This window comes from Mizuhopecten yessoensis, unplaced genomic scaffold, assembly GCF_002113885.1.
Source record: "Mizuhopecten yessoensis strain PY_sf001 unplaced genomic scaffold, ASM211388v2 scaffold10771, whole genome shotgun sequence".
In the NCBI taxonomy this organism is placed as follows: domain Eukaryota; kingdom Metazoa; phylum Mollusca; class Bivalvia; order Pectinida; family Pectinidae; genus Mizuhopecten; species Mizuhopecten yessoensis.
The window spans coordinates 2,326,208-2,342,044 of NW_018408713.1; the positions used below are offsets into that span (position 1 = coordinate 2,326,208).

Genomic DNA, 15,837 nt, shown 5'->3' on the forward strand with positions numbered 1-15,837 from the left:
AACAAATACATTTTAAAAGTTTAATTTTTCTTTTTAATCTCCTCTGTAAAAGAATTCATTTCATGAACATTTTCCCAAATATTTACAAATGAAATTTGACCAGGGAAGAAAATTAGAAAATTTCAAATGAAGTTTCTGTTAAGTTGTTCTTACGATCACATGAAAACAAATAAAGCCTTTTTATGAGATTTTCATAGACTTTTTGTCACTGTTTGGACTTTACATTAAAAGTTTTATGATAAAGTTTATGGAGGAATAATAACTAAAACTGACCACTGGTCAACCAAATTTTATTTCTTTGTTGGATTTATTTTCAAAGTTTGGCCACAATATTTTTATAGCCGGACAAAGGTCAGTTTTATCAGAAGTTTCACATCCGTGACTCTTTTGTCCCTGAGACTGACCACTACTTTATGCTAGATACCTTAAGGGATATTTTTTTTACTGACCAGTGGGCTACAAGTTTCACATCCATACCTCTGTTGACCAAACAAAAGCTTGACCGCCAATTGGTGTTATTGATACCTCGGGAAATGTTTTTTCACTGACCATTTGTCCTGATCTGACAGTTCGACTAACAAAGATGGACACCCAAACAGGGTCAAAAGTCATTGATATTTAAAATACAGACAATAGTGAGTTTTTTAAGCGAAGATGAGGAGGGTTGTCCTGAGAAGGGATCAATATCATGCATTGGTCCGAAGGGTCAGTTAGTGTCACGTTTGGCCGGACATGTATACAACTCACATGCATTTTCATCAAACAATAAAAAGGTATTTTCAAAAGCTATCCATCGCACGTTACAATAAGAGGGGTCAGAAAATACAATGATTGAAATGACCTCAAGCTTTGTTAATGGTCAAGTGGTCAATCCTGTGTCCTGGCATCCCTGGGCAGTGGTCAGTTTTTGAGGTAGTGTTTAGAGTGCGGTCACCTCAGTCCAGAACACCAGGTCCAGCCGCCTTGACCAACAACAATTAATCCTGCTAGTTCTATTGGTACACAGGTCATAATAAACAAACATATCATCATTATATAGCCATGAGTGACCAGCTGATCTGGACTGACCATGAACGGTCTTTGTTAGCTAGCCTCAGATGGCCGGTCAGTTTGGGTCAATCCTTCTCTGGACAAAGAGGTACATTACTAATTACTAATTACTTCTCTTTTGGAAAGAAAAAGTATGCCACAGGTAGTATATCTCATAAAAGGATGATTTTCATGATGATGATGATGATGATGAAAGTTGCTATTGATGAACGGATGATGATGATGATGATGATGATGATGATGACGATAAAAGGATAATGATGAGGTTGAGGATGAAGGGAGGATGATGATGTAAGATTATTTTTATTCAATGATGATGGTCAGACGACGACGATGTTGATAATGATCATGAAGATGATGATAAAAAAAAGATGATGATGATGATGATGATGATAAAGGCAAAAAGGACAAATAGATACAATGAGATAGTTTGTTTGTATGTGTGTTTGCATGTGAATGTATGCTTTTTTAAAGTCCTAAATGTTATGTAAAAAATTGTGAAAAAATAAAAAGTTGAAAAAACCCCAAAGAAGTATTCTGTCTTTGCATTTGGTAGAGTTGTCTTCTCTTGGGAGCAGGGATTGATTTTTACGTCACTTGTTTGTGAGAATAACGTCATCAATTTTTGAGAAAACGACGTAATTTTCTCACACAAACCAGTGACGCAACAATCAATACCTGCTCCCAAGAGAAGATAACTCTGCAATACGCAACGACGGAATATATATATCTCCTTAAGGATCTTAAACATCCACATTGGGTTTTCATACATCCAGTTACCTCCCCTTAATTAATTTTTTGATATTACTGTAGTTTGGCTGGTTATGGCTGGGCCATGGAGATATCACTGTTAAAGTAGAGCTACCATATTGTGATCAGAGGTGGGTTGAAGTCCTTGTGGGGCTCTATTACACTACTTTCTCTGAACAATGTTGTTGGCTTTTTAATTTTTTTATCAATTTTTTTATTATTCTAGTTTTGAAATTATGTTTTTCTCTTCAGAAATTACCAAGAAAAGCCATTATAATGCTGGTAAAAAAAATCCAATTCACATATTTCGAGTTTTTGGTAGTGGTACAGGGAACCTTAATACCGTATCAACCAATCAACTATTTATCACAAACACCGGTATCAACCAATCAACTATTTATCACAAACTACGGTATCAACCAATCAACTTTTTATCACAAACACCGTATCAACCAATCAACTATTTATCACAAACACCGGTATCAACCAATCAACTATTTATCACAAACACCGTATCAACCAATCAACTTTTTATCACAAACACTGTATCAACCAATCAACTATTTATCACAAACACTGTATCAACCAATCAACTTTTTATCACAAACACTGTATCAACCAATCAACTATTTATCACAAACACTGTATCAACCAATCAACTTTTTATCACAAACACTGTATCAACCAATCAACTATTTATCACAAACACTGTATCAACCAATCAACTTTTTATCACAAACACTGTATCAACCAATCAACTATTTATCACAAACACTGTATCAACCAATCAACTTTTTATCACAAACACTGTATCAACCAATCAACTATTTATCACAAACACTGTATCAACCAATCAACTTTTTATCACAAACACTGTATCAACCAATCAACTATTTATCACAAACACTGTATCAACCAATCAACTTTTTATCACAAACACTGTATCAACCAATCAACTATTTATCACAAACACTGTATCAACCAATCAACTTTTTATCACAAACACTGTATCAACCAATCAACTATTTATCACAAACACTGTATCAACCAATCAACTTTTTATCACAAACACTGTATCAACCAATCAACTATTTATCACAAACACTGTATCAACCAATCAACTTTTTATCACAAACACTGTATCAACCAATCAACTATTTATCACAAACACTGTATCAACCAATCAACTTTTTATCACAAACACTGTATCAACCAATCAACTATTTATCACAAACACTGTATCAACCAATCAACTTTTTATCACAAACACTGTATCAACCAATCAACTATTTATCACAAACACTGTATCAACCAATCAACTTTTTATCACAAACACTGTATCAACCAATCAACTATTTATCACAAACACTGTATCAACCAATCAACTTTTTATCACAAACACTGTATCAACCAATCAACTATTTATCACAAACACTGTATCAACCAATCAACTTTTTATCACAAACACTGTATCAACCAATCAACTATTTATCACAAACACTGTATCAACCAATCAACTTTTTATCACAAACACTGTATCAACCAATCAACTATTTATCACAAACACTGTATCAACCAATCAACTTTTTATCACAAACACTGTATCAACCAATCAACTATTTATCACAAACACTGTATCAACCAATCAACTTTTTATCACAAACACTGTATCAACCAATCAACTATTTATCACAAACACTGTATCAACCAATCAACTTTTTATCACAAACACTGTATCAACCAATCAACTATTTATCACAAACACTGTATCAACCAATCAACTTTTTATCACAAACACTGTATCAACCAATCAACTATTTATCACAAACACTGTATCAACCAATCAACTTTTTATCACAAACACTGTATCAACCAATCAACTATTTATCACAAACACCGTATCAACCAATCAACTATTTATCACAATCAGCCTGACATGATGGCGAGATTGTTTTATTATATATTCAATCTTTGAACATTTGATACATGAATATTTCAACAAAATAAAACAATTGAAATTAACAATATCGTTGAACACAGGTGAAAATGAAATGAACGACACAGGTAAAAATGAGTATCGTCCCTGAATACAGGTGATCATAAATGAACAATACAGGTGAGTACAGGTGTGTATACAACCAGTAATGGAACAGATGGCTGATATTAGCATGTGTTGGTTTGACGTGATACAACAGCAATTAATACCATATTAATTACGGAAAGTGATATACCTGACATATTGGTGAAAAACTAAGGTTTTCTGAGCGGCCACAAGCTCACGAACAATCAAAATCGTGACTACCTGTAACAGTTAAACTAACATGTTGACTAGAAGCGTTAGTACAGGTAATAAGAACTTGCCTATTTGTCACAGGTAAAGCACAGGTAAAACATTGATGCAAACAAACCCGATGAATTATCAATGACGATGGAAGTAGAAAATTCCATTCTTTTTTGATAGGTTTCTGTTATCGCTTTGTTCGATAGTCACTTAACACATTCTGATCCACGCGACCACACCAGAGCACAAAGCATGACCAGTCTGGCCATAGGTAAAAACACTAATTACGATACATTATTCAAACCAATTCTCACCCGAGTGGCTGGTGTAACTGACATCAAAGACGTGTTTATTGTCCGAACCGCGTGATATACACTATTATATAGGTATCAAGGTATGTAGAAAGGGAACCGGTCATTTTATATAAAATTACCTGGAATTTCTCAGGTATGTCACAGGTATTATGATCAGCTACCTGTCATTTTGTATACAGGTATTTTCCAGGTGTAGATATTGAAGTACTGGTCAGTTTGTATGAAGGTTGTAAATATGTCCAAGGAGTGTCATGTACTAATTCTGCCCCAAAATAAAGAATCATTTATGAGAGAATCATTACAAAAAAAGTCACTTTATAAAATCATCAGTTTATTTTCTATACACAAAAGTTACTTTATAAAATCATCAGTTATTTTCTACACAAATGTGACAGTGAAAAAGACATTTTAAACGAGCAGTATTCATTGTACTTAGAGATCATCATAAAATACTACAAGTCCTTTTATAAGAATGCTTATTTTCTATTCAGAAAAGTTACTTTCAAAGAGCGTTTGGTTACTTTCTGTACAGGTGTCAAAGTGAAAACAGAATTATCTTTAATAAAAGTATTTGTCATTTTATATACAGATGATAAAATATTACTAGTTATTGTATGAGAATACAGTGCTGTAGACAGGTAACTAACAGGTATCATAAAATAGTATAAGTTATTCATATGACGAGAAGGAATGGTTTCTGTAATTCAATATATCATTTCGATCAAATTAAATATAAGTATTATTGTAATGAATGAGAGCAAAAGAATGAATGATTTGGAGTTTGAGAGAAGAAATGAAAAAAAAAGAGAGAATGAAGGGAAAGAGGCCTCCAGCGTGAGGTTACATTATGTAAGAGGGATGAGCCCAGGGCACCCATACCCTGGCATCCCCCCCAAAAGATGCTGGGGGAATAAAATCCAATTTGAACCTGAAAAAAAGTAGTGATTTATAATTTTTTAAAGATGGTTTCACTTAACTAGAAGGGGTTTATCTTCGACATTAGAAGGCACGGTAGTCTAGTGGTAGGACGCCGGGCTACAGGAGGCACGGTAGTCTAGTGGTAGGACGCGTACGCCGGGCTACAGGAGGCACGGTAGTCTAGTGGTAGGACGCCGGGCTACAGGAGGCACGGTAGTCTAGTGGTAGGACGCCGGGCTACAGGAGGCACGGTAGTCTAGTGGTAGGACGCCGGGCTACAGGAGGCACGGTAGTCTAGTGGTAGGACGCCGGACTACAGGAGGCACGGTAGTCTAGTGGCAGGACGCCCCTGGGCTACAGGAGGCACGCTAGTCTAGTGGTAGGACGCCGGGCTACAGGAGGCACGCTAGTCTAGTGGTAGGATGCCAGGCTACAGGAGGCATGGTAGTCTAGTGATAGGACGCCGGGCTACAGGAGGCACGCTAGTCTAGTGGTAGGATGCCAGGCTACAGGAGGCATGGTAGTCTAGTGGTAGGACGCCGGGCTACAGGAGGCACACTAGTCTAGCGGTAGGACGCCGGGCTACAGGAGGCACGCTAGTCTAGTGGTAGGATGCCAGGCTACAGGAGGCACGGTAGTCTAGTGGTAGGACGCCCCTGGGCTACAGGAGGCACGGTAGTCTAGTGGTAGGATGCCAGGCTACAGGAGGCAGGGTAGTCTAGTGATAGGACGCCGGGCTACAGGAGGCACGGTAGTCTAGCGGTAGGACGCCGGGCTACAGGAGGCACGCTAGTCTAGTGATAGGACGCCGGGCTCGTGACCGAAGGGTTGAGAGGCACAGTAGTCTAGTGGTAGGACGTGATAGTGATCACAGACGGTAAAACACCTTAACCACTTGCCTATTGCGGCCTACTCTGTTATTTTGTACTACCATTAACTTCACAATACTAAAGCTCATCAGTAATGAAGTTGAACAAATACATTTGTCCCAATATATATATCAGCTCTGTGATCTGAAAACCTGTCCTATCTGTAATATAATCTTTGTTTACTGCATGTGGTGTAAAGACAGGTTTCAGAATAATCGGTTCAGAGAGGTTTCAGTATAATCGGTTCAGAGAGGATTCAGTATAATTGGTTCAAAGAGGTTTGAGTATAATTGGTTCAGAGAGGTTTCTGTGTAATTGGTTCAGACAGATTTCAGCATTATCAGTTCAGAGAGGTTTCAGCATAATTGGTTCAGAAAGGTTTCAGCATAATCGGTTCAGACAGGTTTTAGTATAATCGGTTCAGAGAGGTTTCAGTATAATTGGTTCAGAGAGGTTTCAGTATAATCGGTTCAGAGAGGTTTCTGTGTAATTGGTTCAGACAGGTTTCAGTATAATCGGTTCAGAGAGGTTTCAGTATAATTGGTTCAGAGAGGTTTCAGTATAATCGGTTCAGAGAGGTTTCAGTATAATTGGTTCAGCGAGGTTTCAGTATAATCGGTTCAGAGAGGTTTCAGTATAATCGGTTCAGAGAGGTTTCAGTATAATTGGTTCAGAGAGGTTTTTGTGTAATCGTTTTAGCCAGGTTTCAATGTAATTGTTTTAGCCAGGTTTCAATGTAATTGTTTTAGCCAGGTTTCAATGTAATTGTTTTAGCCAGGTTTCAGTGTAATTGTTTTAGCCAGGTTTCAGTATAATTGGTTCAGCCAGGTTTCAGTTTAATTGTTTCAGCCAGGTTTCAGTGTAATTGTTTTAGCCAGGTTTCAATGTAATTGATTTAGCCAGCTTTCAGTGTAATTGGTTTAGCCAGGTTTCAGTGTAATTGGTCCAGTATAAATTGATTGAGTCAGTGTAATCAGATAAGGCAAGTATCCGTGTACCTATTGTTGATTTAAGTATAATCAACTTTAAAGTCTAGAATGTTTAACAGAAAAAAACATCCACGACGTTGAGATAAATTCATTTATTGATGGAGTGAAATCCACGACGTTAAGATAAATTCATTATTGATGGAGTGAAATTCAATCTTTCTCACATACAGCTGTCACATTTAATGGAACTCTTGTACTCCAACATCTACCGTTGTCCAGGGTCAACGATATGTAAATGATTATTCTGACCTTCACCTTTCTATGATCACATACGTGATTCTGTAATATTTGACCAATCCCACGCTCCTCGCTCTCAAAGAAGGCCAGTACTGAATAACACCCAATACAGATTGATCGCAGATATTTGATTTCACCATTACAAGGTCAAGGAAGCCTTCAATATAGGACCGTATTATTAATATTGGGTTTGTTGTAACACGCCAACCTAAAAAATAGTTATCCAAAGAAACTACTGTTACATACAGTTATATACAGTTAATCTTTGTTCCTTCATCAATTCCAGGTGGAGAGTTTTACATACACCTGATTTACAGAAAAGGTTGTAGCCATTAATGCAGCTTATTAAATAACACATGAAAAACTCTATGACAAAATAACAGCAACAAATAACCAAGCAACAGTATGATCTAACATTTATGTAACATACTTTACTGCCTCCAATGATGGCCAACATCTGGTGCATGATCATGTCATATCTACTGCCCATGACATGACATCTCAGAAGGGAAGTATTATAAAGTCTTAAAAAGGTGGCATATTTGGTGCCTGATTATGTCATATTTAAAACATGAGGAAGCCGTGGTGGCCAAGTAGTTAAGGTGTCTAACCAGCTATGATTGCCAGACTTCCACCACTGGGTCGCGGGTTCAAGGCTATGTGAGGCAGTCGCTAGGTACTGGCCGTAGGTCGGTGGTTTTTTCTCCGGAAACTCCGGTTTTCCTCCACCACCAAAACCTGTCATGTCCTTTAATGACCATAGCTGTTAAAAGGACGTAAATCACAAACAAACCAAACCAAACCATGACAGTACATCACAGAAAGGTATAAATTCATCAGGTTGCCTTGCATATGGTGCCTAAGACATGACATCTCTGAGAGGTAGCATCATAAAGTCTTAGATTGACATCATGTATGATATCTATTAGACATGACATCTCCGAGAGGCAGTATCATAAAGCCATAGGGTGACATCGTGTATGATATCTAAGACATGACATCTCTGAGAGGTAGTATTATAATGCTATAGGGTAAGGTCGTGTATGATATCTAAGACATGACATCTCTGAGAGGTAGTATTATAATGCTATAGGGTAAGGTCATGTATGATATCTAAGACATGACATCGCTGAGAGGTAGTATTATAATGCTATAGAGGGACGTCGTGTATGATATCTAAGACATGACATCTCTGAGAGGTAGTATTATAATGCTTTAGAGTGACATCATGTTTGATATCTAAGACATGGCATCTCTGAGAGGTAGTATTATAATACTATAGGGTGAGGTCATGTATGATATCTAAGACATGACATCTCTGAGAGGTAGTATTATAATGCTATAGAGGGACGTCGTGTATGATATCTAAGACATGACATTTCTGAGAGGTAGTATCATAAAGTCATAGAGTGATGTCATGTATGATATCTTAGACATGACATCCGAAAGGGTAGTGTTTTAGAGTCATAGGGTGGGTCTTTAGTAAGTTAATTTAAAAATTGATACAATTTGTAAAAATAGATAAAAAAAAAAATGCAAAATCAACTCAACGCCCTTCCCCTTTTTATTACATATTTGTACATTTTCAATCGTTCATACACTATGTTCTTATTTTTAATACTTCAATTTATCTTAATTTCATTATAATTGTTCCCCTTATTTCATCACCATGACAGATAGACTTTGTTAATGAAACACATCTGTGAAAGTGAAATTTAATCAAAATATTATTGTAGGTTGAAGTAAATATTAGTTTTGTAACAACAGGTAGACATGTACACCTGTTTATCTTAATTAACACTGTGCTCAGGTACGGCTTACCCTACTCAATGTGAAATGAATTCAGAATATAGAAACCTGTATATAAAAATAGCTTCATTGTTATGGTGGTTTACAGGTAAATACTATATACACGAACCTGTTTACTAATCCAGGCCCAGGTGGGAGAAATTCTAACCAGGTAAATGGTCAAGTCCAATCAGTAATTTTCTCCTTTTTCGAATTATTTTTATCCTAAGTTTTTTAAATAAAGCATCATTAGTCCACTTTCACTGAAGGTGAAAAACACAGGTGTTGTCTCAGGTACATAACTAATAAGGCTATAACATAATTGAAAATTTGCCAGGTAACACAAGATGATATGGCTGTTCATCTTCTTTGTTCTTATCTCTGTGTAGAAATCATGTTTCTGTGCATCAGACAAATGATTAAAAATTTGTAGCAGATATATATGAAAACAATACAGTATTTTTTTATCGCAGGTAAGTGATAGTCAAAGCTACAAACAGCTGTTTAATTAAGATCCAGGTAAGGTAAAAGCTAAACAGGTAAGTGACCACAGGTATATAGCTTACCTGTGGTATATATAACCTATACATTTTTCATGACCCTTTGTAAGAATCCACACACTGTCTAATGAATCGTTATCAGGTTACGCACCCTCCAACAACCCAAGCTCCCGCCCCTGTTGCACTTAACTGCCGCCTGATTGGGTAATCCCCGTCGAAATTCGTCTGTCAATCTCAATGTATTAAAGCCGTGAATGACTGCATTCATTACTACTCTAGCCTCAACCGTGTTTACGCTCTCAAACTCGGTGACACGCCCCCTTTGTGCTGTGTACCTGTGATAACTATTCTGTCACGTTTGTATGACCTTACCTATATACCTGTATATACAGGTATACTATAGTTGTGTAGTTTAACATCTACACTACCTATATGTATATATAAGTATTAAACCCAGGACTTTGTAGGGTAGAACATCATTTATACATATATCTCAGCAAAGTGACATTCTAAAACTTACCCAAGGTATTTAAAAAATTTAATTTAAATAGACAGTGCTTATTCCAAAGAAGTTGCGGCGTTGGACTTCAAACTAATCCTGGAGTGCCCGTGCCGAAGAGTAATGTTTATACAGAGCAAGCGACAGAGGGACAGCATATCCAATGCTATCTAATCTAAAGCTGTGTGTTCAGTGGCCTGGCTGTGGATGTTTGGGAGAGGAGATAATCGCGGACTGGTGACCTAAGACGTGGTGTGACTACCCATGTGCTCTGTTATAGCTCTCAATGTGCCGGCACATACGAACAATCGCTAGATAACCTGTCTCATAAACTCCACGAAAAGTGAAGCAAGCGCTGGTGACTTTGTTGCTCTTGAAGGAACTGCATCTTCAAATTGTGCATTTCGTGAGTTGGAACGTGGAACTCTCTTATTATTTAGCTGTTCTCATTGGAAGGTCTATACTGTTTGAAAAAGTCTGTGTGAAATGTCAGGTGGATCCTATCCAGTTATCTTGTGAAGGATAGCTGACATGTGGTGTGGATGACAAAATAAATTTGTTTTAAAGCCAATTCCACGTGGAATACGTATACAACGCTCATGCGTGTGCATGACATGCCTAGTACAAGCTAGTTTGCGCCAGTATACGTAACAACGACGTTAACATGGTCGGTTACGTTGTGGTGTCCTTACTTTGGGCACTGGTTGTTGACGTCACCGCAAAGGTAAGCATTGCAAACGAGATATCATGGACAGGTAAAGAGTTGGTGAAAAATCGTTGAAGATTAAAACATATACATGTACATGTAATTCCTTTCCGTTGAGCACAGTTTGAAAGTGCTCCTTACAAAATCACTTCAATGATATTTAAATTTCAAATCAAAACTGTTTAAAATGTGAACCAAGACAGTATTACCAAAAAACTTGATATTGACATTGGTATAAAAGATTTCTGCGGTGCAATCATAAAGTTCATTTGAAATAAGAGTGCAGCTCCACAGACACAGCAATAGCACTTCCGTCTATAAAAACAAGTGTCTTTTTTTAAAACGTGTCTACTCAGTCAATAACTGATTCAATGATAGCCTTAACAAGCCAACCTTCATTTACCATCAATCACTGGTTTAACATGCGGGAGAAAAAAGCGGATCTTTTTAAAATCGGTCGATTTTACACAGGAAGCTCGTTTAAAACGTTATAAACTTGTTGTGTTCAGGTTTTGAAAGATCTTAGCTGTTTTTCAAGGATATAGCTTATGAGAATTCAAAAGATCATTTAGATTTATGTGATAATTTATATTAAGTACTTTTTTAAAAACACTCTTTAAATATATATTCTGAAAATGTTGCGAAAAAACCCAGGCCTTTATACCATGTACTTTAAAAGCAACATGGTCAGAGGCTGAAATGAGATAGTCACTTTGGTTGGTGGGAATACTACTTTACTCCAAAGACTTGTAAACTAACTATGAAAACATATGTCAATTAAAAAACTGTTTAATCTGAATACCAACTTGAACCAGTTTTTCTGGTCAGATTGCACAGGATTTCAGATTGCACAGGATTTCTGATTGCACAGGATTTCTGATTGCATCACTTGGGCTGTTGATACCCTTGCAGCAGCTGCGGACATGTAACGTTGGTACATTTTTAAAATGGCATTGCTGTTACAACTTTGGTCGTATGACGATTCTACATGTGATGGTACTCAATGTGCCTGTCAGATTTTTACTGAATCTAAGCATTGATCTTTGATATGGTCAAGAATGGTCAGACACAGCGAGGTGTGTATCACACCCTACTCTACACACCTGCCAATGTTAACTAGCACATCTGCACACCTGTGATTAACAATTTACACACCTTTGTTAAACAGGTACAAATCTACCTGGCATATACACAGGTACTCCAGAAATCTTTTTCTACCTGGAGTTCAACAAACACTTCATTTTAAGTGACATTTACTATTATATATGGGACAAGTTTAACTATATATATATATATAAACACACTCCATTCACAATTATTTATACATTATTCAATATACTCCGGTACAAATATCTGCCGACAGACCTAGCCTGAAATTTATTCAAAATGTTGTGTCAGTGTGAATTTGATACCAGCCACAACAAGCAACAAATGCCCTTGAAACTTGACAGCCATAATTGGTCATTTAACACAAGGTCGAGACATTTTTAAAATTCAGATACTGAATGTAAAAATTCTCAACGGTAAATTAGCAATNATTGGTCATTTAACACAAGGTCGAGACATTTTTTAAATTCAGATACTGAATGTAAAAATTCTCAACGGTAAATTAGCAATTAAAATACCAAATACCGGTAATTGTCTCTCTTTAAACGGGTTTATTCTATTTCAGCAATTTCCCCTCACCTTACATTTTAAGAATAACTTTAAACTTTTAAACAAATACAACAAAATATTAAGACATTTACCGTAGCCTCAAAATATATAACTGATACTGTGTTTATATGGCTTCCCTGCATAAGATTATAGCTGGTATCAGTACCCACTATTGTAAGTAGTTCAAAACGCCTCAAAACAGTTGACATGAAAAATGTTTCATGGTCGACGCAATATAATTCATACTTAATCACCAGTACTCCAGATATCAATTCACACGGAGCCAGGACATCACAAATTCTAAATATGTCCAAAAATATTATTACAAATGTACATCATCCGAACCAAACTCCCCTCACATGAAGGTCACTAAAGTCATTTACTCAGTAGATTTCAAGGTCGTTTTTTATTATCTCCTACTCCAGACGAAATCAGCGATAAGCGTAAAGATTGGATGGCGGGGTTAACATATTAACAAGTTTGAATAAATTTATGGTACATTGTGTAACAAATAATATACATAGGGGACATCAGGCTGGTTCCCATTCTGTAGCGTGTTTTTTTTTATGTGACACATAATTTCAGTAAGTTTCAAAAACTCATTTTAAAATGAGAACAAACTTGAGATAAAAGATTTTTAACATAGTTTGAATCTAACATATGTATATATAAAAAAACTTTAATTATTTTACAGCAATTATTAAACGAGTTGTATCAACTTATATTAGTTACCCTTGTTAGTCCAGATGGTAGGGTGTGGGGGAAGGGGCTTGATGTGGGAGGAAACCGGAGTACCTGGAGAAAACCCAGTGACCCCATACCTTTTCACGTCGGATTGCCATTCGGGGAATCGAACCCGGCCATCTTGGTGAAAGGGAAAGGTGTTATCCGTTGCACCACCTGACCACACGAATCTTACATATTATGTCTCCATTCTGTATCGAAGACTTATACCTAACTTCTTTGTAGCATCTAGTCATTCTTAAAATCATTCTGAAACATTGAACACGTTATAATTTCTTGCCAATCGAAATATTTTCCCACAGTTCTCAAACTAGATCGTGCCACTTTGTTAATCATGGTCATTAATGATATCAGCAATTTCACAAATCACTTCATTCTCTTTAAAAGAAATAAATTGAGTGAAATCAAAGATAGCTTTATCATTAAATTTTATATTAAATGTGATTGGCTTGACTCTTCTTCGGTTCTGTGTATTTTCCTGCTATGAAGAAGCCGAATGGTAGCACACCCTTATGACTACTGAAAGATGAGGAAATCTCTCAATCAATCTCCTTGTGTGAAACATTAGTGTAGAAAATGAAATTCAACGGAAAAATTAAACCATTTAATGGCTGGTGCACTCCCTGACCATAATTCTATCTCAAACACTTTCTGTTCATTAAAAAAAAATTATCCAGCGTGAGAAAGTTGATTTCAAAAACAGTTCGACCCGTTTCTATGGTAATTTCACTGAATTTATCATCACTTTGTTTTGTCACACCCAACATATCATTCATGCATCAAAGGAGACGTTTAAGTTTAACTTTTGGATCACCTTGACCTGTTATTCTTATGTCAAAATGATTTGTATATAAACTGGTCAAGATCTTAAAGTACATCTAAAACTACCTCCAACACTAAAGACTTCAAATGGTGAAAGAGATTTCTTGATATCAATGAATTGATAAAGGAGTCGATCGTTATCCAAAATCCCTTTAATTCCCCTGCACAAAAATAGATCATTGATTTTTATCTGGATTTCAAAAAGCTTTTTTTATTTTTTTATTTACTGGGCTAACATCTAAGTCTCTGGGCCTCTAAGCTTTTTTACATTTTTTTCTATAAGACTTTCCTGGAACAATAAGGAAGTAACACAATTGTACTGTAATGTTATATGACTTTCTGTGACCTTTTAGCAGATTATAAGTAATTAAAAATATTCTAATAAACTTACAACCATAATTTGTGGCAATTCTGTACAACTCGGCCGAAATTGATTTCATGGAACTTAACATGTCAGACAGTTCCACCGCAGAAATTGATACAAATCAAATTTAAAATCAGCAGACACACAAAACGTCTGTCGAGACATTCCACGTTAATATTTACCATGTAATCAGATGATGGCACAAACAATCTGTTTAGAAGGTGTAGTTGTCACTTTAAAGGCAAAATTGCTTCGTTAAGTTCAGTTTGAAACAAAGAATCGTCATGTCCATTAAAATGTTTGTTTCGTCATGATTGAATGAGTAATTATTCATGAAACTTATAATTGCTTTCTAGAAGATTAAAAAAAGATTCTACTTGAATTTTTTCCCCAGACTTTTCTAGCTGGAAATGTGGCATAACTTGAAATTCAAAACATCATCTTTTTTGGTGAAATATCTGATCTTTGACTAGCTCCGAGTGCTGAGAACTGAACATTCTGTAGCTTTCGGTTAATCCAAATTGACACCATTCTTCAAATATTAGATTTTGTGTTGTCCTTGGGATAATATAGCCAATCACAATATTAACACTGGATAGACTACCAGATAAGTAGGGAGAATTTGGACAAGGAACAATAACAGAAAAGCATAAAGAAAGAGACTGAAAAAATATTTGCCAACGGACAGGCAACAGAACATTGGGGTTAAGCTGTTTCATGGTTATAAGTGACTTACCTGTAGTCGTGTGTAACTTATGGCTTACCTGGCCTACAATATACCTGTCCTCGTTACCTGTCCTTACCTATGGCCACTAACTGAGAGCCTTGTTAGCTTAATGCAATATTTTCAAAAGATTTTTTTTTCAATTCTGGAGATCTTTCTTCAAATTATCAACATTCATATATTATATTACTGCATTGTACAAGTGGCAAGCTTGCACGAGGTATCAAGTCGGTCCCCTATGTAAAACTGAATCCTCAAACTTTCTAAAGTAAGCTCAAATTCAGTAGTACATGGAAGCACAAATTTTAAAATGATCTTTTTCCTCAGGTCATGCGGGATATCCCCTTGGACATCTGACATTAAAATAAGCGTCCTTTACCTTAATTTTGTTATGACTCTTATATACATTAGTGTTTGAAAACAATATCCAAATACTACAATTTTGCTTATACATATGATGTATACACCTTCTTGAGTTTTCTTACCGCGATAGAAATACTTTCAATTCAATATGCTCCATAAAACCCCTGATCTTCTGTACACTAACTCTGTCATTATGTCCTTTTTATTAAAATCTCAACAACAAACCTACAAAACGAGCTCTCACTATTGATGATGCCCTTTAA

At 36.2% G+C, this 15,837-nt stretch overlaps 2 protein-coding genes across 2 annotated transcripts in view; one reads left to right on the forward strand and one right to left on the reverse strand.

Moving 5' to 3' along the window:
• Nucleotides 1–15,837, reverse strand: part of LOC110462302 (anaphase-promoting complex subunit 4-like) — a 94,898-nt gene that overhangs the window by 10,811 nt on the left and 68,250 nt on the right. The gene's annotated exons all lie outside the window — the stretch shown is intronic.
• LOC110462286 overlaps nucleotides 10,017–15,837 on the forward strand; it is a 31,466-nt gene continuing 25,645 nt past the window's right edge. The window contains exon 1 of the mRNA XM_021516199.1: nucleotides 10,017–10,919. Coding sequence (XP_021371874.1) covers nucleotides 10,860–10,919 — 60 coding nt within the window. The 5' untranslated portion in view covers nucleotides 10,017–10,859. The remainder of the gene's footprint in view (nucleotides 10,920–15,837) is intronic.